This window comes from Diprion similis, chromosome 8 (assembly GCF_021155765.1).
Source record: "Diprion similis isolate iyDipSimi1 chromosome 8, iyDipSimi1.1, whole genome shotgun sequence".
Lineage (NCBI taxonomy): Eukaryota > Metazoa > Arthropoda > Insecta > Hymenoptera > Diprionidae > Diprion > Diprion similis.
In genome coordinates this window covers 15,148,917-15,172,538 of record NC_060112.1, presented here as the reverse complement: position 1 = coordinate 15,172,538, position 23,622 = coordinate 15,148,917, and the positions used below count along the sequence as shown (strand labels likewise).

Below are 23,622 nucleotides of genomic sequence, written 5' to 3'. Positions count from 1 at the left end.
TCGATCCGTATGACGCTTTTTAGACTAATTCGACCCCCAGGAACTCAGAAAACACATGACAAATAGCCTAGGACCAGCAGCAGAGAAATGACGATGAAAATCTGCAGTTTTTCGGCTGTAACTTTGCAGGTGTTGCTCGCAGCGTATCGGGACTGCGATTAATCGATTCCTCTCGCAAAATCACGTCGGAATAGTACCCTAAAAAATTAATTGCAGCACTTTCCAAAGTTGTCGAAATTTTCGCCAAAAATGCAAAGGGGTTAGCCTTGGATTTTTTTTGGCCGAAAAATCTTTTGTCTGGGAATCGATCCGTATGACGCTTTTTAGACTAATTCGACCCCCAGGAACTCAGAAAACACATGAAAAATAGCCTAGGACCAGCAGCAGAGAAATGACGATGAAAATCTGCAGTTTTTCGGCTGTAACTTTGCAGGTGTTGCTCGCAGCGTATCGGGACTGCGATTAATCGATTCCTCTCGCAAAATCACGTCGGAATAGTACCCTAAAGAATTAATTGCAGCACTTTCCAAAGTTGTCGAAATTTTCGCCAAATATGCAAAGGGGTTAGCCTTGGATTTTTTTTGGCCGAAAAATCTTTTGTCTGGGAATCGATCCGTATGACGCTTTTTAGACTAATTCGACCCCCAGGAACTCAGAAAACACATGAAAAATAGCCTAGGACCAGCAGCAGAGAAATGACGATGAAAATCTGCAGTTTTTCGGCTGTAACTTTGCAGGTGTTGCTCGCAGCGTATCGGGACTGCGATTAATCGATTCCTCTCGCAAAATCACGTCGGAATAGTACCCTAAAGAATTAATTGCAGCACTTTTCGAAGTCGTCGAAATTTTCGCCAAAAATGCAAAGGGGTTAGCCTTGGATTTTTTTTGGCCGAAAAATCTTTTGTCTGGGAATCGATCCGTATGACGCTTTTTAGACTAATTCGACCCCCAGGAACTCAGAAAACACATGAAGAATAGCCTAGGACCAGCAGCAGAGAAATGACGATGAAAATCTGCAGTTTTTCGGCTGTAACTTTGCAGGTGTTGCTCGCAGCGTATCGGGACTGCGATTAATCGATTCCTCTCGCAAAATCACGTCGGAATAGTACCCTAAAGAATTAATTGCAGCACTTTCCAAAGTTGTCGAAATATTCGCCAAAAATGCAAAGGGGTTAGCCTTGGATTTTTTTTGGCCGAAAAATCTTTTGTCTGGGAATCGATCCGTATGACGCTTTTTAGACTAATTCGACCCCCAGGAACTCAGAAAACACATGAAAAATAGCCTCGGACCAGCAGCAGAGAAATGACGATGAAAATCTGCAGTTTTTCGGCTGTAACTTTGCAGGTGTTGCTGGCAGCGTATCGGGACTGCGATTAATCGATTCCTCTCGCAAAATCACGTCGGAATGGTACCCTCAAGAATTAATTGCAGCACTTTCCAAAGTTGTCGAAATTTTCGCCAAAAATGCAAAGGGGTTAGCCTTGGATTTTTTTTGGCCGAAAAATCTTTTGTCTGGGAATCGATCCGTATGACGCTTTTTAGACTAATTCGACCCCCAGGAACTCAGAAAACACATGAAAAATAGCCTAGGACCAGCAGCAGAGAAATGACGATGAAAATCTGCAGTTTTTCGGCTGTAACTTTGCAGGTGTTGCTCGCAGCGTATCGGGACTGCGAATAATCGATTCCTCTCGCAAAATCACGTCGGAATAGTACCCTAAAGAACTAATTGCAGCACTTTTCAAAGTCGTCGAAATTTTCGCCAAAAATGCAAAGGGGTTAGCCTTGGATTTTTTTTGGCCGAAAAATCTTTTGTCTGGGAATCGATCCGTATGACGCTTTTTAGACTAATTCGACGCCCAGGAACTCAGAAAACACATGAAAAATAGCCTAGGCCCAGCAGCAGAGAAATGACGATGAAAATCTGCAGTTTTTCGGCTGTAACTTTGCAGGTGTTGCTCGCAGCGTATCGGGACTGCGATTAATCGATTCCTCTCGCAAAATCACGTCGGAATAGTACCCTAAAGGAATAATTGCAGCACTTTTCAAAGTCGTCGAAATTGTCGCCAAAAATGCAAAGGGGTTAGCCTTGGATTTTTCTTGGCCGAAAAATCTTTTGTCTGGGAATCGATCCGTATGACGCTTATTAGACTAATTCGACCCCCAGGAACTCAGAAAACACATGAAAAATAGCCTAGGACCAGCAGCAGAGAAATGACGATAGAAATCTGCAGTTTTTCGGCTTTAACTTTGCAGGTGTTGCTCGCAGCGTATTGGGACTGCGAATAATCGAGTCCTCTCGCAAAATCACGTCGGAATAGTGCCCTCATAAATCAATTGCAGCACTTCTCAGAATCATCGAAATTTTCGTCAAAAATCCAAAGGGGTTAGCCTTACTTTTTTCGTCATTTTCGGAGTCGAAAATTTTTTGTTCCGGAATCGATTTGTATGACTATCGCTACAGTAATTGGACCCCCAGGAACTTAGAAAACACATCAAAAATAGCGTAGGATCACTAGCAGAGAAGTGACGATGAAAATCATGAGTTTTTCGGCTGCATCTTTTTAGCTATTGCTTGCAGCGTATTGGGACTGCGCTCAATCGATTTCTTTCGCAAAATTACGTCGGAATAGTGCCCTCATAAATCAATTGCAGCACTTTTCAGAATCATCGAAATTTTCGTCAAAAATCCAAAGGGGTTAGCCTTACTTTTTTCGTCATTTTCGGAGTCGAAAATTTTTTGTCCCGGAATCGATTTGTATGACCATCGCTAGAGTAATTGGACCCTCAGGAACTCAGAAAACACATCAAAAATAGCGTAGGATCACCAGCAGAGAAATGACGATGAAAATTATGAGTTTTTCGGCTGTAACTTTTCAGCTATTGCTCGCAGCGAATTGGGACTGCGCTCAATCGATTTCTCTCGCAAAATTACGTCGGAATAGTGCATTAATAAATCGATCGCAGAACTTTTCAAAATCATCGAAATTTTTGTCAAAAATCCAAAGGGGTTAGCCTTACTTTTTTCGTCATTTTCGGAGTCGAAAATTTTTTGTTTCGGAATCGATCTGTATGACCACCGCTAGAGTAATTGGACCCCCAGGAACTCAGAAAACACATCAAAAATAGCGTAGGATCACCAGCGGAGAAATGACGATGAAAATCATGAGTTTTTCGGCTGTAACTTTTCAGCTATTGCTCGCAACGTATTGGGACTGCGCTCAATCGATTTCTCTCGCAAAATTACGTCGGAATAGTGCCCTAACAAATCGATTGCAGCACTTTCCAAAATCGTCAAAATTCACGTCAAAAATTCAAAGGGGTTAGCCTTACTTTTTTTTGTCATTTTCGGAGTCGAAAATTTTTTGTTTCGGAATCGATTTGCATGACCATCTCCAGAGTAATTGGACCCCCAGGAACTCAGAAAACACCGGCAAAACAGGGTAGGACGACTGGCAGAGAAGTTACGATGAAAAATCCAGCAGTAGAAAACAAAGTCTCTCGTTTTCTGGCTGTAACTTCTGAACCGTCTTCCGCAGCCTATTCGGACTGCGCGCAATCGAATTCGTTTGCAAAACTACGGCGATATTGGCGATCAATAAATTGTTTCCAGCGTTCTCTCAAAACGTCAACATTTCCATTAAAAATCCAAAGGGTCTAGCCTGTCTTTTTTCTGAGCGAAAAATTACCTGTATCGGATTTGAATTGCTTTACTTCATCTTCACTAATTGGACTTCCAGGCGTTCGATCAAGAAATCTAGAAAAGCAAGCGGACAGCAGTCAAGGAAATACAGAGGAAACCCTATGAGAATTGATGTTTTACTCATTCTATACGTGTTACATGTAAAAGAGACAACACAATGTGTTTCATCATTATATATACTATATAGCAGAGGTTTGTTGTACCTCTATGCAGGCCGAAACTTAAACTATGTGTTTTTACTAAGATAAAAATTATCTGATATATCATTTTTTATATTTCCTTCGACACAATGTATACAGTGTTCACTGTATAGTATAGTGTATACTGCACGCTTATTCACTCGTATAAAACCTCGATTTCTCATGTATCGTCAAATCATGTTTTCATATTTTCATTTGTATTTCACTTCAATTCTATTTGTCAGCTTGTCAAGTTACCACACACTGATACTTGAGCACTTGTACTTAAATTATGTCATATTGAATATACATCCGAAACTTGGTCACTTGGAATTTGCAATTTTCCTTTCCCACCTTTCTGAAAATACCGTGAAAGTTCTGTGTTTTTGCTGTCACTCTTCATCCGTTGCTCGCAGTGTATTCGGGCTGCGCGCAATTGATTCCTCTCGCTACATTACGTCGATGTACCGCATGACGGAATTGGTCCCAGGACCATCCAAAATCGTTCAAATTTCCATCAAATCCGAAGGGGTCATTTTTAATTAATTGAACTAGAAATTTTCAGTCTTCAGGTTTAATGAATGTTGGAAATGATACCTCCAGAGTAATAATTAGAAATCACAAAATAAAATGATGACGTTGGATTTGATGAGGCATGAGTTATAAATCAGCCTGTTTAAAAATAGAATATAAGTATTTCTGTGATAGGTGAAATAGATATACACATACTTGTAGAGAACGTCAATGAAAATATATATGATTTACAGTCAGCAACTGATATCGGTTGTGGAAATACGTACATATATGTCACGACAGCGTGATGCGAGCTGATGCGTTCGCTCGTCCGACTTTGGTGGTTGAGGCGAATTTAGCCTGCTGCAGCGGCTACGATGAGCACACAAGAGCCACGCTAAAATTCTGAAGCTCCAATAGTCATAACAGCGAGTTGAGCAATGCAATCGACTTGCTGTTAACTGAATTAAGTACTGTCGATGTGTATGCAAATATTGGGCTCAAGTTTTTTGTCTTGCCTCACCCGTTTTGACAATTCCGTATTTTCACATCTAAACTCTTGGTAACTAACAACAAACTGATTCTTGAATTGACAATAATGAATATTTTGTAATCAAGCATTTCAAAAATTGAGACGAAAAATCTGGTTTGATAAGTAGGTCGATATTATACAGAAGATAAAATAATTTTTTTTAGCTAATTTTCGTCACATTTCCAAAGAGTTGTATCACTCAATGACAAAATTTTAAATAAATTCTCAAGACTCACATTTTACATTCTAGTTAATTCGCTACGTACTTTATCATTGATTTATTTTCATTACTCATTTTTATATTTATTCAAGCACTTATAGAGATGCTTCTGTGGATTATAAAAGAATTGATATATTCAGGTGAATATAAACGATACACGTTCGTGTATTTGATTGACATCTATTCTCCCAATGCATAAATTCGCCGTGCATAAATTTCTTGTACGGAATTTTCTCAACTTTTCAATTTCTCAATGACGACGGTCTGTTACCAGCGTCTTGCACGCGATAATTGTTGGTTATGAAGAACTTCTCTTACCGGCGTGGTCAGTTACTTGGTTGATAATACGGGAAACTGCCATTACCCCCAAACCCGCCCGACCCACCGAAAGCTGTAAGGTTTTCTGTACTTCAATAATATGTACTTTATATAGATCAGTGAGTACATTCGTTGAGAGATAACCAATGAATGGCCTCGAGCCATCCTCGAGCCCGGCTTCGTTGAACAAAACACAGGGTGCGCCTTTTCATTCGTCCGTTGCGCGTAAATTGTATCTCTATTTCTTACAAAATATCAAAGTACGAGAGAGACGAACGTAGATGGTCAACCATACCTGCGCAGAGAGAGTACAGAACGTAGGATTCTCAAGTCCCTGACGCCAAATGCATGCATGTTGGTCGCATTAGTCATCAGCCGTAGGTGGGCGATGTGTCAAATAAAGTGACATTCGACATATCGGTTCAATTGTAAATATGTACAACTACAGCGTTGATAAACCTGAGTTGTGAAGATCTGTTCAACGGTATCGAATAACATTCTCTAGATATTCAGTGAAACGGATACCTGTTATTAAAGAGTTGCAAATATGGACGTCTTGAACAAGCTCCGAAACACAGTAAGCAACACCATAAGCAATACTATAAGCAACACTGTTAACAGTACAGCTTATGGTCTCTCCCAACTGTCAAGTGTTCTGCCTGGAAATCCAGTAACCAGAGAATTCGAAGCAACTGCCCACGTGGGCAGCGCTGGTCCAGGCTTGCTATGGAAGGTTTACAGTGGTTACAAAAAATCAACCAAACAGGAAGCAGCTATATTTGTCTTTGAGAAACGCCAGCTAGACCGATGGTCTGGAAAAGTTGAGCGTGAAGCTGTTCTTGATTCTCTTAGACGTGGGGTTACTCAAATCACAAAACTCCGGCATCCTCAGGTTCTCATAGTTCAGCATCCGCTAGAAGAGTCGCGGGACAGTTTAGCCTTTGCTACTGAACCAGTCTTTGCAAGCCTTGCTAATGTGCTAGGCCGGCTTGAAAATGTACCTCAACCAACGCCAGCTGCTTTAAGAGATTATAAACTACTTGATGTTGAAATTCGCTACGGACTTATGCAGCTAGGGGAAGGTTTAGCCTTTCTCCATACCGATGTCAAACTGCTGCACAGAAATTTGTGTCCAGAGGCCATCATGATCAATGGACACGGAGCTTGGAAAATTTTTGGATTCGATTTCTGCGCTGTTAATCAGAGCCCGAACGATAAACAGGTATTAAACATTAATCAAAGTTATAAGTTATTCTAATATGTTCGAAACTCTGTGAATTTGAGTGTTTTCTATCCAAGATTGGATGCTTTTCTAAAGTTAATTTCAAAGTTATTGAAATTCATATTTACAGTTTGAGTGACCAAATTTTACTGCCTTTACTATATACCAAATATTATCTATTCACTGTTCAATTTTTCCAGCCATCGTGGTCATATGCAGATTATGATCCAACGATACCGAGTATAGCACAACCAGCTTTAGATTATCTAGCACCGGAGTGTGCAATTGCAGGCAGCTGCAGTCCGCCTAGTGATATTTTTTCGCTAGGCATGCTTGTGTATGTCTTACATTCACCAGGAGGCCGTCCACTGAACGAATGTCATGGAGATCCGTCGAAATGCAGACGCTTTTTGGGAGATCTGAAGACCTCCCTTTCCTCATCTAAACTTAGTCACATTCCTGAACCACTAAGAGATACTACAAAACTCATGCTGAGCAATAATCCTGAACTGAGACCAGATGCGCATCAATTTATTAAGGTACGAGGATGCTGCGTCTTCATCTATCAAAATTCTAAAGAAAATTTGAAATTGACTGTAATGAATTTTTCCAGATTGATTACTTCACTGATATTGGAGTGCGGACATTGAACTATCTGGACAAACTCTTTCAATGGGACAATCTACAAAAGTCCCAGTTTTACAAAGGTTTGCCAAAAGTAATAAAGCAACTGCCGCACAGAGTTGCCCTGCACAGAGTATTACCTGCCCTCTACAAAGAATTTGTTAATGCTCCAATGGTGCCTTTTGTCCTCCCAAGTGTACTACAAGTATCAGAAAATGGTACTGCCGAAGAATTCAAGGAACACATTTTACCCAATCTAAAACCCGTGTTGGCACTGGAAGACCCACCACAGGTTTGATTTCCTTTACATTGATTATTTACCTGTTGAAATATCTTTTAAAACTATCATATAATTTAATTTGTAACTCTTCCATTCTCATAGGTCAGTTTAGTTTTACTGCAACGCGTCGATCTACTGCTGAAATTGTGCCCGGCTGATGCGATCAGAAATGATGTCCTGCCTCTGCTTACAAGAGCTCTAGATTCCGATTGGGAACAGCTACAAGAGCTCTGTCTTGCTGCGCTCCCTTCAATAGCCAACTTGATCGATGGACCGTCAATGAAAAATGCAATTTTACCTAGAATTAAAAAATTATGCCTAGCAAGTAAAGGTGGTACCAACTTGGGCGTGAGGGTGAATTGTCTTCTGTGCCTTGCTAAAATGCTAGACCACTTGGACAAGTGGTTGATTCTAGATCAAATTCTTCCATTTCTACAAGAAGTCCCACATTCTGGTGAACCAGCCGTTTTGATGGCTATTATAGGTAAGAAGTTAGTTGTAATTTAAGCAAGTTATATTGCTGAGCTAATTCCACAAATTCGTCCAATCATAGACTAACAAAAGCCAGACAATTGTAACCTTACGACTTACAGGTATTTACAAGCTGGTACTGACCCACAGCAAGTTGGGCATGAGTAAGGAAATGCTGGCAACTCGAATTCTGCCATTTCTGCTTCCATTCTGCGTTGAGCCAGGACTGAGTCCCACGCAATTTGAAACACTTGCTTCGCTTGTGGGAGATATGGTGACAAGAGTTACCTCTGAGCATCGTGAAGCTCTCCGTCAACTGGATGCTGTCCGAAAGGAAGCTCAACAATTTGATCAGGCTCTTTCACAAGCTGGCAATCCTATCTCTAGTAGTTTGAGTGACACATTCGCTGGAATTGAACTAGCACCACCACCTACTGCTGTAGCCAAAACAAGCAATGACACAAAAGTACTCAGCCTACAAGAAAAGCAAAAGTGAGTAATGGCCATGTACAAGGGTATTTTTTCGTTAATAATTTTCCAATAAGTTATGTGCATTGAGATGAAGTCTTGTAATAGTTCTCAGAATTCTTCTTCATTCATACATAGTTCGTGAATAAATCGTTTCATTGAATCAAATTTTTTATTTCAGACTTGTCCAGCAACAAGAAGCACATCAAAGACTGCAAGCTCAAGCGCCAATGGCTCCAAAGCCAATTGTTCAACCTGTGAAATCTAAGCCGAAAGATCTAACAGACACGCTTTTACAAAATAATTTAAATCAGCTGAACAAACCCTTAACGAAGTCTTCAAGTTCTGAATCAAATTACGCGGCATTGCAGTCTCCGTCTTGGGGAAACACGGGAATGACAAACGGCATGACAAACAGTCAAACTCAGTGGGGTGGTCTAGCAATCACGGCTGGACCACAAACTGGTCAAAACCCAATGTCAGGTTGGGGTTCAAACGGAATGAATCCAAATATGAATTGGGGGGGATCTCAACAATCTGCGCCAAGCTGGAATCAGACTAGAGTCAATCAAAATATAGGTCAGAATTGGGGATCATCTATAAATTCTGGAATAAGGCCACAATGGAGACCGGAAGGAGGCGCACAGGGGATGTCTCAACCTCTTGTATCCCAACCACAAACGACTCCGAATCTATCCACACAAGACATCATGGACTTACTTAGCTAATACAAACTGACTGCATTAGAAAAAAGTTTAATGTTCGATTTAACTGTTAAGAAGTGATACTCAAGGATTACAGGTGAATATATTACAGATAAATTTTCCAATAGTAGTTCTATGAACATCGTTTTAAAATACCAACGAAAGGATGTTTTGCTCATTTTTGTTTGCAGGAACCACAAAATGCGGAATTCGTATTTGAGAAATCGTAGCAAAGCTTGGGAGATTTTTAGAGGAATACGTGCAGCTCGTTATTGAGAAGTATTTCCGTTGTATGCGGAAGAAATTTCTGTTTGGCAACTGTTATCAACTTGGATTAATTTTCTTTCAATTATTATTATCATTATGATACAGATTCGAATATGCTAGTTAACTAAGCATCAGAGTTTTAATGCATGTGACAGTTTACATTTTTATAATGTAATCACGAAATTATCCCATTTTGTAGAAAATTACGTTATATATCTATGTAAAAATTTACGAACATATTCTACAAGGTACTGTGTACAGTTTATTTATAAATTTAGTTAAATCAAAAATCACTTATTAGTTTGTAATTTCTCAAAGAATGTCATTCGCATTTACAGTAACTCATACTTTATACCTTAACATATCTACGTGCGTTGGTGCATTTCGTATAAAATATAGATTGAGTTTTTCGATCATTTTTTCAAAATACACAAAGTATGTTCATATCAGTAAACTAACAAAGTGATATGCTTCTCTGATATAAAGCTAGCTCGAATGACTACTTGATGTAATATGCAGTGGAGTAAATTATTTTTCAATTAACTATCCCTACACAATTACATAGCTGAGAGAAAATAAAAGATATCGAATTTAATTATATAACCAGACTCAATAAAGGATAGCATTTGATTTTTTTCCGGACTCCGTCATTCTTCTGATAATCATCCACTCTTATCTAATGTAAACTGCAGGTGGTTTTTCAACCTCTTATTTATCCGAACACGATCATATTCGTTCTAGACAACGTAACTATACTTTAAAATACTTATGTCAGTCAGAGTCACGAACTCATAATTGTATCAGTCTAAAGGCATCCCATTTTGTCAATAATTATTATTAATAATCTGAATGTAAATAGAAAACTAATTGTCTTGTATTGAAAAATATAAACTATTCAAATTACAAATTACATATTGTTCGACTTACAATTAGACTGATTCGGGTATACAAATTTATGTCTACACTTACAATTAGCTTATATTTAAATCTATATCACCGCTTTGGCCATCGCGCCCGCAACGCACCAAAGCATGGCGTAAGAATCCAGTATCCACCTCCTACGAGTTCAGCAATCGACACAATTCGTAGGCACGTTGAGAAATCTGAAACGAGAATTGAAGTTAGAATTTTACATTATTCGCGTTTATAACGACAGCGAAACCTTCTTTCGAATTTTCAAGCGTACATAGTAATTTTTCGCTATTATTTTTCACTGTGTTAGCATGCAACGTGATACGATATATCTACGCATTTCTTACCCTCAATAAATATTAGAAACAGCAAAGCCAGTCCCACAATCATGTTGAGTCCTGTGAGTGCTCTATTGGTACCCGTTGCTCCGAGTAAATCACGAAGTGCACTCTCCTCCGCAACAGAACAACCGCCCATACTCACTCCTCCAACGAAAGCCCAAAGCAAGAACCACGCATGCCTACTGCTGGAAACGATTCCTGTTGTAAAAAATTAACATCTTATATAAGTACGTCAGGAATAATCTCTAATCAAGAATGTGCAATGTTTACAGAGGGCCACTAACATGGCTTTTTTGCTTACTTCCGGTTGCTTTAAATATAATTAATTGGGTATTGCTCACCCCAGAGCGCAGCGCTCCCAAGCCAGCACATGGTTCCAAAATAAACGCTTCGCCATCGCGCAGTCTTGGGGCTCCAATAAGAAGCTGCACCAGGTAAAAACGTCCCTAGACCGATGACGGTAGTCAAGGTGATGGACTGACCGAGGGTGGTGAATCCCTGGCCTTGGGTGAGGGCCATAGACGGAGAAAGCACAAGGAGGGAAAATGCGCAGCCCTTGATGGAAAACCAAGCGACAACGGCACTCCAGAACTTGATCAGTCGCAGTGCTTGAAATTCTTCTGACCAGGTGGTCGCAGAAACACCAATCGGGGTGACGAATAGATTTATATCATCCTCCGGCTCGTCGTAAGAGTACGAATTACTCCCTTCGCTGAAAAGAGGTGTTGGTATTGGATCTCCGGGAGTTGTCGCATCATTTTCTTCCATTTCATTTCTGACTTCTTCCTCCGGATTCGGAAAACTCAGTGTCTCATGGGGGGTTTCCCGAATGCTCAATTCGTTGTCCTCTTCGGAGAGAAGTAGACTATACGGCGTTGTTCTTCGGAGAACCGGGGCGTCGAAGGAACAGGCACCAAGGATGGCAGGTAAGAGGGCCGTGGAAAGCAGCAGGAGGCCCGTTTGAAGTCCGGTCTTTTGCAACAGGATGTAGGCATATCCAGGCATCATCGCAATGCCAAGAGAAAACGATATTCGCTTCAATGTCAATACTAGGACTAATTTCGTCCGGAAATGTCTTCGTAGGAGATTCTCGCTCTGCAACAACACCATGCTTGCCCCTATCCCCATAACAGCGCCAGCACTCAATCGCGCAAGATAAGCTCCGACTCCTCCTGTCTCGAGGTACCCCGATGCTAGGATACCGATCGAAAGCAGAGCTACTCCTATCAGTCCCACGAAACGTGGAACTGTGGCAAGGTTTACAATCGTACGGCTCCATGGATCTGACGAGAAATTCGAAATTAATAGTACTGACGGATGACATAAAGAATTCTACGATAGACTAGTACAGTATTATATGAAGTTTTACACAATATATCAAGCACGGATATTTTTTATTTGTTATTCCGTATGTATTTCCAGGCTCAAAGTAAGAAGTGTGTTTGGACAGCTGCACATTTTTCCATGCAGTCGGTCGTTATGATCAAGGTAATATGAAAGTAAAGCGCGTCGTGAAGAGATACTGCACTTCGCTGTACATGCTTTTTAATTTCATTTAAAAAAAATTCCTCCCTGTTTTAGGATTTAATTATTAATTACTTTGGCTATTGTTTTCAGATTACAAAAAATAAAGAATCGTAGAATATTAGAACTACAACCCTCAAAACACAACGACTTCCTCAGGTTTTACTTTTCCACGAATGAAATAAAAACATTTCGTATTTAGTACTAGTACACTGTATTAAACGAATTCTACAAAATTCCAAACTAATGAAAAGATAGTTCATCGGAAAACTATCGAAAGTCATACGTACGTGGGTTGTAAAATTGGAATAATCTAGTTAGCTACTGGAGTATTCGAATAAATTTTAATGTCATACTATAAGGTGTTCCAATTACCGGCCAAACTCCAGAAAGCGATAAACAGTATCGGCGTAAGGGTGACGCTCCCTTTCCAAAGATAGATATCTGGTTCCGCATCACTGTGCAAATAACTCAAGACGACGCCGTACATCGACAGGACACTAGGAACCGTGATCTGCAAATGTGCGAACCTTAAACATGGATTTGTTAAATAGGTATTGAGTGCTACAGACGTTTGTGTATGTGAGATGGCGATTATTTCGAATGCAATTTCTGTGAAAGGTAAAAGGTTTCAGGAAAAAGCACCCACTTAACGATGTGTGGTATAATTTGAAAATACCACACTGGATATTATCTAGATTATTTTTTTTATCTGAGCTAATTCACGAAAAATTATGAACCGCGTATTATCTGTACCTACCGGAGTTATATGGATGTGGAATCCGTAATGAGGTTATCGTTAGATCCTCATAATGAGGCTGACATCGTAGTAAACTGGATAAACTTGCAAATCATCAATAATGTACGTGACACTAATTTCACCAGAAATCAGTACACTGTAACACGATAATAAATTGATTTCGGTGCAACTTACATTATGAGATAGTGGATACCTAGTCCATTAACGACTAAATCCGAGCATTCATCTCATAAATTTAATTATTCACAGTCGCATATTTTTTAACTACGAGGCTAGCAGTTCCTTACATTGCAATTAATGTCTTAGCATTATTATGTTACTGGATTAACAGGTGATCGAACCTACTCTGCTATGCTTCGAATAACGTGCAGAAAGAAATCCGTTTAAGCTTTCTTATTTATTTTAATATTTCATCTTGTTATCTGCACAGCTTTGAGATTTAGCGTATAACACGGGCGAGACGCTTACCTGAATCATGATAATACCGATAAACACGAGCCAGGAATAGCCGCCATCGGGAATTGTGGGGCCTAATTCCGCCATCGACGTGACCACGTTGTCCAAATGAAGACGTTGAGTACGGGGCATTGTCACCCCTCACCACTTAACCACCCCCCAAAAAATCTGTGTGTATACGAGAACAACAAGAACCAGAAACAGCAGGGCTCCAGCGACCGCGGATAATTAACTCAGCCATCGGTGAGTCGGACTAAATGAGGTGGCAGACCGTATCTAATCTTGGAGGTTTGTGATAACATTCGTACACGTGGCACAGCGGGGCGAGGGAATCAATGGCAACTTACCTGGTTATTATACATATACATGGTATATGTCACTCCCACGTATCGGATAGTCACCTAACCACCTCATTTCTCCAGATGTTCGTTTTAATCGTGCGGGCAGTCCAAGAATGTGACTGAACTTGATTATGTGAAAATATCAAGTTCAACATTTCCAATGTCATAGATGATCTCAGTCTCTGTTACTTGGAATGCTGTATTCTAATACCGTAAGTCGCTTTTATCTCGTGCGTTTTTCTGTTACGACCGTTGTCAGTTTTCTCTTACCTCTTGAATTCGAGGACGAGAGAATTGAATGCTGCTACAAATTTTTGTTAGCTGTGTTATGGGCTCGGTTGTGGGCGTTGTATACACATACGATTAGTAACGAGATTTTCCGCAAATTATCATTAATTTTTTTTATCAAAAAAGTAGAGTAAGTCGTTTCTTTCTCCGTGTTCTATACACGGTAAATGATGCAGATGATACCTCCGGTGAGATCCGTAAAATGTATTTACACTGATTACAAAATACCCAAGTACGATGAGATTTCGCGATTTTCGTCATTGTTATAAGATTGAAGAAGTTTTTTGCCAAAATCTGAGATATTTCTTCAAATGTTCGACGAAGACGATCTGTTATATAATCTGCATCCGGTGGCCGTTCAAACAGGCATTTTCGGTCTCCGAGATACGATACTGGCAGAGTATCCATAAAACGCACTGATCACCAAATTTCAAAATGCCGGCGAAATTCAAGCTTTCTTCAGTTTCTAACGACCATGGATATGAGTTTTTGGATCCTGTTGAAAATTGGATGCCGGGTGATGCTCGGAAGATCGATAATATTTAAATAATATACTTGTACGTCAAATTTTTAACACTGGGTACTCTCACAGTTAGATACCCGGAGGGAATCTACATTTTACTTCGTAAAACGAGGCTGTGCAAATGCTCACAAATATAATTACATGTTATTCTATATTATTATAATTCAACAAGTCTTTGATTTTGATCATCCATATGATCGTGATCTTATGGTGGAAGAATTTTATCCTATTTCTTCGACGTTCCGTACCAGACTGAAGTCGAGTCTATACATCGGATAATATGCCAAATCTTACGATTAACGGTTATTCTTTACAATATTTGAACGCACAAGTCCTCACGATCAACTCTCAGGCTGTGCATCGTGCGTTGCGCTGATTGGTCGACAGAGCAGTGGTGGGGATCGTGGCTTTTGACCGAATAAAGAGCGCGCACAGCGTGCACCAGACCACAGTTGCAACCTCGAGTTGGCCTGAGACCGACTCGTAATAGCAAATCCACGGATATCCAAGTCTCTACCGATAAACAAGCAAGATGACTGGTCGAGGAAAGGGAGGAAAAGGATTGGGAAAAGGAGGAGCAAAGCGTCACAGGAAGGTGCTTCGTGATAACATCCAGGGCATCACCAAGCCAGCTATTCGTCGGTTGGCTCGACGTGGCGGCGTCAAGCGAATTTCGGGTCTCATCTACGAGGAGACCCGCGGTGTCCTCAAGGTCTTTCTTGAAAACGTCATTCGTGATGCTGTGACCTACACGGAGCACGCCAAGAGGAAAACCGTCACCGCTATGGACGTCGTCTACGCCTTGAAACGCCAGGGACGTACTCTCTACGGTTTTGGCGGATAAACGGCAGCGCTTTTATGACCAGGCAAAAAGAAAAAAAAATCGGCCCTTTTTAGGGCCAACAATATTAGTCCATTACAAAAGAACCGAATTTCACATCAAGTGACAGCTATATTCCATCGATTCTTGGATTAGTCGTTGTATGCAACAGTGAATTCTAAATAGTAAATTATTACTTTACTCGATACGGTCAGTTTGCTTGAATTTATGATTCATAGCGCTCATGTAATGTGCAATTCATTTTTATTATTATTTCCGTTGCACAGTGTATTTGAGAACTTCGCATTTTAATGCTCGATTCTTGTGAAAATTTTGAAATGATGACAAACACGGTTAGCATTTTTCACTTACACGGATTTCTTTGTTGAAAGCAACCAATACTGTACATATTCGGTAAGAAAAATTATGAATCTTGGAAGGATGTCCGGCCAAAATCGTTGAAAACTGCTACTTTTCCTGATCAAGTTGGATCAACGAAGTGGTAGATTAATACGCTAACAGATGCACGTATAATGTACGCTATGCACGCCACTTTGGCGAAATACTTGTTCACCAATTTCTTGGAAGATCAAAGATGTACTCATATAGTAACAATTCTACCCGGCGTAGGGCGATCCTATGTAGAAAAATCCCAAAACGCATTACAGAAAATATGTACGGACTACTCAACCACGAACTCCAATTCTTGCAAGTATTGACGACTACCGGAGCAGGCATGCGCGCTGCACAGTAGCATTCCGGATCAATTGTTTCCCTTCTGTCAGGCAAGAATTAGGGGTGAGTCATCTGTATTCCTGTGAATTCGATTCTAGTTATTGCTGCCTGATAATTTAGGAAGCGATAACTCGTTGGTGATAAACATTCAATTAGCTCCATGCAGGAAACAGTCCAAAACCCAACAGAAGGACTGTTCACGTATACCTACTCAGGTAGAAAAAATTTGTTCAGTGTCCTTACGAAGGTACGCCGGATGTACGTGTATTCCAAAACATCTGGCGTTTCCAAGCAAAGGGGGCTGACTATATCCACCCCTAGACGCCATCGGTTCACAAGTTTGAGCAGCTAAAAACTTCCTACAAGAGCGGGAACATGAACGAACGAATAGTCGGATGGTTATATTTATAAAAAACCTCGAATAGGTGAATACATGTCGAGTAGAAAGTAGATGAAAATCAGATCCAGTGTACAGTGATGGCGGTTCTGCTACTCGACGAGATATTCAAGTTAAATTCAGACGATCAATGATTTCCTATATCATATAGAAATTGTAAACGTATGTTACACACCAAGTGGTGTTGATATTTGTTTAGATAGGTATTAGCAGGGGTGTATTCGTAGTGCGTGATACACGCACTGTATAATAATCGACTATCCATAGATCGGCTGACATTAACCACGTGTTGGGAGTGATAAATTCTTTCGCTTTCGATAATTTAGTGGCCCTGAAAAGGGCCGGTGGTGTGTAGGGCGTAACCAATTAACGCATTACGCTTTCTTCTCGGTTTTCTTCGGCAGAAGAACAGCCTGGATGTTCGGCAGGACGCCACCCTGAGCAATGGTGACTCCAGAAAGAAGCTTGTTCAACTCTTCGTCATTACGGATTGCTAGCTGGAGATGACGTGGGATAATTCTAGTCTTCTTGTTGTCACGGGCAGCGTTGCCAGCCAATTCGAGAACTTCGGCGGCCAAATATTCCATCACCGCAGCCAAATAAACTGGTGCCCCGGCGCCGACGCGCTCTGCGTAATTTCCTTTGCGAAGCAATCGATGGATACGTCCCACCGGGAATTGGAGTCCAGCACGACTGGAGCGGGACTTTGCCTTCCCCTTAACTTTACCGCCTTTACCACGACCAGACATAATGTCTAATATATGTCGACGTTGAAAACTTTTGGAGGTACCACGAACTACGCGCTCGTGACGACGAAATGATTCTGTGCCCTGGAAGGTGGCCGCGTAGACCTTTATACCTTTCGGCTTACTCGATGCGGACCAATCAGCTTGCCGCACCGCCTCAGACGCGCTCTGATTGGCCCGGCCTACGAGGGCCAGCGCTGCATAAACTGACTGCGGCGTCATCCGACCGGCACAGTTCGTCCTGAACCTAGAGTTTCGCTACACGGATCCCGTTACTGCTTATTCAAGATGCCACCTAAGGCTAGTGGCAAAGCTGCGAAAAAGGCTGGAAAAGCCCAAAAAAATATTTCCAAGGGAGACAAGAAGAAGAAGCGTAAGAGGAAGGAAAGTTACGCCATCTACATATACAAAGTCCTGAAGCAGGTCCATCCTGATACTGGAATATCGAGCAAAGCCATGAGCATCATGAACAGTTTTGTCAATGACATCTTTGAACGTATCGCTGCGGAGGCGTCCCGTCTTGCTCATTACAACAAACGCTCCACTATAACGTCTCGGGAAATTCAAACTGCTGTTCGACTTTTGTTACCTGGTGAACTTGCCAAGCACGCTGTCAGTGAAGGAACCAAAGCAGTGACCAAATACACCAGCTCCAAGTGAGCATCTGCTCCTGAATACTCATCGGCCCTTTTAAGGGCCACCACTTATTTCAACCATAAAACGAAATCGCCACTCGCTAGAAACAATTTCCCACAATCCCATAATTTCCGTCTTATTATTGTAGGTAGTTTATATTGTTCATTGTATTCAACCTCAATTATGAATATACATATATGATTCGGATGTCCTCGAAAAGCTAAACAAATTGCAAGCATATTTCAAATTTCAGTCTGCTCAAAAGTATACTACAAACGTATGAATAATCTTCAACTATAATTGATCTGAAATGTGAATTCTCATTTATTATGAATAAAATATGTTCTGATAGAATCTTCTTGGGCTACTTATTGAATATTTTTTTCGAACTAAATCAAAATTAAATTGGATTGAATATCCAATATTATACTAATAGATGAAAAAGAAAGTCAAAATATTTCTGATGAGCACAGTGTAATTACGTTTAAATTTCCAACTACGCATTCCTACAATCTTGATTACTGAGAGTTCAACAATTTACTGTGTTTAAAACGAGGCTAGGAAGTCTCAAATATGTAATACGGAGGAAAAAACGTATTTCAATACACGAGATATATTTTCTTAGATCGTGGCAGTCAAATATTACCTTGACATTCTGTATCTATATCGCTTAATACAAATAAGAATTATGTTACCTTTACCAACGTTAACTTGTGTTAAAAAAGAATACACGTAACATTTATGATCAAATTAAAGTTCAGGAAATTCTCCTGTCTGCAGAGATTCATTTACATACTTGAAAGCACGTAACAATTGTAACGTAACGTCTAGCCTAGGGCTCGGAAACCTTTTGAGTCTGAAGAGTAAAAAATTACAATTTACAAACTTTCAAAATTTTTAAAGAGCCACAAAAATTCGATTACTTCCGACGGACTGACGACAATGACGACGCGTGTCATGGGGGAGGGGTGGGGTGAAAAGCGAGTACAAGTGGCTGAGAGATAGAAATGGTGCCTAATCCTCGTTAACGATTCAGAACGATTTTTAAATGTTTTTGTTTTTTATGAAATAAATAATGTTTGCGTATGGAACTAAAGAGCCGCAGCTTCACATCCAAAGAGCCGCATGTGGCTCGCGAGCCGCAGGTTGCCGACCCTTGGTCTAGCCTGTCTCAGAATGGGTGACTTACCTCGTACAGGTGATTGATATCACACGTAATGCTAGATTAAGCAGTTTGTGAATCCAGGGTGGCGACAGACTGGAAACATTAATAATAGCACATGGGCCTGACAGGCCTATAACTGATTGTTCCAAAAAAAAAGAAAAAAAAAAATTTATAATGGTCAGTGAACGTCATCGAACAGGGAAATTAATCTTGTTCAATTTTTATTCGCTTTCCCTCCTGGTACACAATTTAAGGCACTGTTGGTCGGACAAGTCACGAAACATTTCGTAAGACCGGTAGAAGAAGGTCAGGAAATACTGAAATTTTTGGCTGTAAAGGTTGGAAAAATCAGGGAATTTCAATATAGCAAAGCTATTGCCACCCTGTGTAGTAATCTAGTCGACCGCAGATGTTCCCTTTCTTTTTTATCTGAACGGTGATATACGAGTTCGCAGGTGTTTTAGCGTCCATCGATGCTGGACTTGTATGAAATATTTATTATATCATCTTGGATAATATACCCAAATTCCAGATTTTGATGTTTTCAATGCAAGATTCAAAGTATTTTTCGCCCTGGCCGTGCCTGTTCTCTGGCAATCCAGCATACATGGCCGAGATGTCAGACGTCAACGATACGGAGTGTGGGAGAGGGCGTTGAGAGATAGCGTTGAAGTTATCAGTGTTCATTATCGTTTTTATACGATCCAAGTAAAAAACATAGTTTTTCAAAATCGGACCATCATATCTACATATTTTCACATTTATTTGGAATATTGAATGCGCTTAATAAGCGATGTTTAAATACCCCGAACTGCAACGACGGAAAGGTTTTCACTAAACGCGTGTTCAGTTCATTTTCCTCACAGAGAATCAATACGGTTGTACCTATAGATTACACTTTACTCTATAGTGATGCCAGTCTTCTTAGAATTGATTTGAATTACTTTTCGTATCAAGAACGCAATCATCAAACCTGGATTTGCTCCTTGTTACAAGGTTCATGTTATAACGGCACATGGATATATTGTTCAGAAATGCTGCTTATAAATCATAATAGTCCATTCATGACGTAACTGTTCCAAACGATGTTGTGTATCGAAACATTTGATGGATTTACGGTTTCTAGACGTAACGTCAACGTCGATGGGGTGCTGAGGGCGCAGTGTTAAATTCGGATCATTTATAGCGTATTGCGCACAACTAATGCCATGATATAACACAGTCAAATTTAATAGAAAAACTTATGTAGTTACATATTCTAGAATATACATTTGTATTCAATGTGATCTATAGATTTTTATATCATTACATGTGCGCAAGTTTCGATGTGCAAATTTTATGAACTTACAATTTACATCGTAGATAAATACATCCAATCACGAGTTTACTTTTTTATAAAGTGCATACAGAAATATAAGGCTCTATGTACGACTTCGTGAATTTTAAATAGATTTTTAACTTTTGCACGAGTTATTGTCGATGTACCGATGAATGGGACCATTAAAGTATTCATTAAAATTAGATCAACTACTGAATTTTATGCGTTTAACCACCTCACTCACATCTCGAGCTTTCGTCGCCCGTAGTTGACTGCTCGCAACCATGCCGATTTCAGAACGAGCCGCTGACTTTCCTCGAATAGCTGTAGGTCTGGATTTTTTTTGAAAATGTAGACTAAGGCTTTCTCCAATTAGACATCTGTCTGGCGACGATGCGTGGTCGTCCTCCAGGTCGATAATCGCGTTACCGTCAGTCTTGGTGCGGTAACCGTAAAGACGCACGCTCGAAGACAGTTGCAAATTTCGCAGCCTCAGAGAACCCGAATTACTGCAAAGTTTATTGAGCTGCTTGCTCAAAGTATGTAATATCTGGTGATCAAGTACCATTGATTGATTTTCACCGTCGTTGGTGAGAGACCTGGTGGTTTAGTGATCATCAGGTGCCACGAGCTCGAGCGTTGATTGAAGAGCTCGTGTGAAATGCTGCGGGGTCTCTCTCCATGGTCCGCGCTCCGCAATGGTATCGAGCCGTTTCTTCCCGCTGGGCCATTCATACAACACGAGCTGTATAGTGTACTTTGCATTCACTCATTGCTGAATTCTGGACGCGGACCGAGAGCACTAATTCAAGTAAACTAGTAACTTTGATTATTGAACGTATCACCACAGACAACCATGGCTGATAAAGTAGCTTCGCCAGCAGCACCTGCAAGCACTGGAGCAAACAATTCCGAGGCTCAGCCAGCGCCGGCCAAAAAAGTTGCCGCAACATCGAAGGCGAAGCCTCGTGCTAAGCCGGCACATCCACGCACTTCGGAAATGGTGAACGCAGCGATTACGAACCTCAAGGAACGAGGCGGCTCCTCGCTCCAAGCGATAAAGAAATATATAGTCTCAACGTATATGGTAGACGCTGAGAAGCAGGCACCCTTTATAAAGAGATATTTGAAGTCTGCTGTGACCACAGGAATTCTGACGCAGACAAAAGGCAAGGGTGCCTCAGGTTCGTTTAAAATGGCCGCAGCAAATCCCGAAGCCCCGAAGACGAAAGCGAAGGCGAAGCCGAAATCTGCCGCACCAAAATCGGCTGCACCGAAAAAGAAGCCAGCGGTAGCCGCCTCAGCTGTTGCCCCAACTAAAAAACCACGAGCACCAAAGAAGGCTCCTGCTGCAAAGAAATCTGGTGGAGCTGCAACGGAAAAACCCGCAAAAACACCAAAGAGTCCGACTGTCAAGGCGGCCAAACCGAAGAGCCCATCCAAGGCGAAAAAGGCTGCTAAAGCGCCGACGAGCAAGCCAAAGGCCCCAAAACCAAAGAAAGCCGCTACGGCAGCAGCTGCCCCAAAAGCCGTTAAACCTGCTACCAAAAAACCAGCTGCCACGAAAAAAAAGTGAGCGCGCACAACAATGACTTCATCCGCATTAGTAGCTGAAAGAGAAACACAAACGGCCCTTGTAAGGGCCACAAATCCATTCTTTTGCAAATGAACTGGTTCCGAACTGCAGCTGAATAAAATTTGATATAGATCTTTTAGCCTTGGTAATTTTGAACAGAGTAATAAATTTTTTCCCATTGTTATTATTTTTCCTCACCTTTGTTTATATAATTTTGTAATCAATTATTTAGATTCTGAGAATTGTAGCAATTGAATTCTTTGGTTGTATTTCAACTCGAATAATTCATTGGATGAAAAGATTTAAGTTTGACGTGTTAACTACTTTTCATTGATCGTCGCAATGATGAACAGAATTTTTGTTTCCACATGGCTTACAGAAGAGAAGTAAAATATTTCTATTTAATGACGATACTATTTGCACAAACGGTTCATTCTTTGAATTTTGTTATCAATAAAATGAAAATCTACCATGTTTGTATTACAATGATCGTTTCCATTGTAGAAAGACAATTTACAAAGTTTCAATTCGTCGAATGTCAATGAACTTAAAATCAATTTCAAATCTCGTGCTGGTCAGTATAATACAAGTCACGTAATTAAATTTTTCATCAGAACTATGCCAGGCCGGCTGCTTACTACGAAGTTCCTAACTCTACATAATCTTATGACGTACAATGTGAGGAATCTTCGAATACCGGAGGACGCTAATGCAGCCTGTACTTCGTGAAAAAGGAATTGCGCGTTGTACATCGATTTACTGAGTTCTTTTCAGCTTTCTGGGTTCGGGTTGGATTAGGAAAATGTTGTGCCAGCTGCAAAGTAATAGCTATTTGAATGTTAGTATTGTTCCGTCATTATTGGCAACAGCATATATCCGACCTTGTTCATCCCCATTTTCGGAGTTCAATATGTTGCCGAGCCACGTTTGGATTTGAAGAGAAATTCGATTAGCGTGCTCTCGCAATGCGCCTGTAGGGTTGTCGAACACTTTACATCTTTCACGCAAGTTTTCGTTCTGCTCTAAGAATTTAATAACTGTCTTGTTGCGTTTCGACGATAGAGCGCTTGTTGAATCACATCCAACAACTGCATGAGCGAATAAGATGAGTTTTCGAATATGGTCATGATTTGCCGATAAATATAATTCAATCGTTTTCGCTATAGACATGACTTCATGGTAAAATATTCGTTGTCTTTCATTACTCAACCCAATCAAGAGCCCAAGCAAATCAACAACATTGCCCACTATTGCAACTGGACTGCTGCGGTGACTAATTCTTTCATCTTCAAAGCCGGTCTTACGTTTAAAACATTCGCATCCTGTTTTGCTACTGATACTTGTATTCCGCCATTTTTCAGTTACTCTGATAGGAGCTGCACGAATTTCAGCTTGTTGAAATTGAAAATTGTATAACTCAGATTTTCAAAATTTCCTCATCGCGTGGGCTTTTTGGCAGAGTGGCTGATCAAATGTAACGAAGCAAGTTTTTTGGTTTAATTTGGAAATCTATATAACTGCGTACCTCGCTTCGGCTCTACTCAAACTTGCCCACTTTCGAATTATCACCTGGTCAATGGTT

The 23,622-nt window shown here is 40.6% G+C and overlaps 7 protein-coding genes across 9 annotated transcripts; 4 read left to right on the top strand and 3 right to left on the bottom strand.

The window, feature by feature from the left end:
• Positions 1 to 4,720: 4,720 nt before the first annotated feature.
• On the bottom strand, positions 4,721 to 17,369 carry LOC124408522 (histone H2A). Its single transcript, XM_046885499.1, has 3 exons — positions 16,971 to 17,369; positions 10,864 to 10,867; positions 4,721 to 4,731 (listed from the first exon to the last, which is right to left on the bottom strand). The coding sequence occupies exon 1, from the start codon at positions 17,346 to 17,348 to the stop codon at positions 16,974 to 16,976; it is 375 nt and encodes a 124-aa protein (XP_046741455.1). The 5' UTR covers positions 17,349 to 17,369; the 3' UTR covers positions 4,721 to 4,731; positions 10,864 to 10,867; positions 16,971 to 16,973.
• LOC124408519 (SCY1-like protein 2) lies at positions 5,799 to 9,478 on the top strand. 2 transcript variants are annotated; one of them, XR_006929447.1, is made up of 7 exons: positions 5,799 to 6,688; positions 6,889 to 7,227; positions 7,302 to 7,604; positions 7,695 to 8,076; positions 8,186 to 8,555; positions 8,713 to 9,332; positions 9,427 to 9,478. XR_006929447.1 is itself a non-coding variant. In XM_046885495.1 (6 exons), the coding sequence occupies exons 1-6, from the start codon at positions 6,014 to 6,016 to the stop codon at positions 9,257 to 9,259; spliced, it is 2,616 nt and encodes an 871-aa protein (XP_046741451.1). In that variant the 5' UTR covers positions 5,799 to 6,013; the 3' UTR covers positions 9,260 to 9,390. The 2 variants fall into 2 exon arrangements, 1 of the variants encoding a protein (XP_046741451.1); XM_046885495.1 differs by lacking the exon at positions 9,427 to 9,478 and having other exon boundaries at positions 8,713 to 9,390.
• Positions 5,946 to 15,495, top strand: LOC124408526 (histone H4). Its single transcript, XM_046885502.1, has 3 exons — positions 5,946 to 5,950; positions 9,804 to 9,806; positions 15,176 to 15,495. The coding sequence occupies exon 3, from the start codon at positions 15,180 to 15,182 to the stop codon at positions 15,489 to 15,491; it is 312 nt and encodes a 103-aa protein (XP_046741458.1). The 5' UTR covers positions 5,946 to 5,950; positions 9,804 to 9,806; positions 15,176 to 15,179; the 3' UTR covers positions 15,492 to 15,495.
• Positions 10,243 to 13,739, bottom strand: LOC124408520 (monocarboxylate transporter 7-like). Of its 2 annotated transcripts, none has more exons than XM_046885496.1 (5): positions 13,508 to 13,739; positions 12,655 to 12,793; positions 11,097 to 12,038; positions 10,762 to 10,953; positions 10,243 to 10,605 (listed from the first exon to the last, which is right to left on the bottom strand). In XM_046885496.1, exons 1-5 carry the CDS (start codon positions 13,625 to 13,627, stop codon positions 10,496 to 10,498), a joined length of 1,503 nt encoding a protein of 500 aa, XP_046741452.1. In that variant the 5' UTR covers positions 13,628 to 13,739; the 3' UTR covers positions 10,243 to 10,495. The 2 variants fall into 2 exon arrangements, with proteins under 2 accessions (XP_046741452.1, XP_046741453.1); XM_046885497.1 differs by having other exon boundaries at positions 12,655 to 12,809; positions 13,508 to 13,642.
• Positions 17,370 to 17,633: 264 nt separating the features above from the next.
• On the top strand, positions 17,634 to 18,111 carry LOC124408523 (histone H2B.3). Its single transcript, XM_046885500.1, has one exon. The coding sequence runs from the start codon at positions 17,634 to 17,636 to the stop codon at positions 18,003 to 18,005; it is 372 nt and encodes a 123-aa protein (XP_046741456.1). The 3' UTR covers positions 18,006 to 18,111.
• A 1,970-nt stretch (positions 18,112 to 20,081) lies between these two features.
• On the bottom strand, positions 20,082 to 21,032 carry LOC124408524. The gene is made up of 2 exons (XM_046885501.1): positions 20,709 to 21,032; positions 20,082 to 20,128 (listed from the first exon to the last, which is right to left on the bottom strand). Exons 1-2 carry the CDS (start codon positions 21,030 to 21,032, stop codon positions 20,114 to 20,116), a joined length of 339 nt encoding a protein of 112 aa, XP_046741457.1. The 3' UTR covers positions 20,082 to 20,113.
• Positions 20,799 to 22,171, top strand: LOC124408521 (histone H1-like). Its single transcript, XM_046885498.1, has one exon. It carries the CDS (start codon positions 21,321 to 21,323, stop codon positions 22,038 to 22,040), a length of 720 nt encoding a protein of 239 aa, XP_046741454.1. The 5' UTR covers positions 20,799 to 21,320; the 3' UTR covers positions 22,041 to 22,171.
• The last annotated feature ends 1,451 nt before the right edge of the window (positions 22,172 to 23,622 follow it).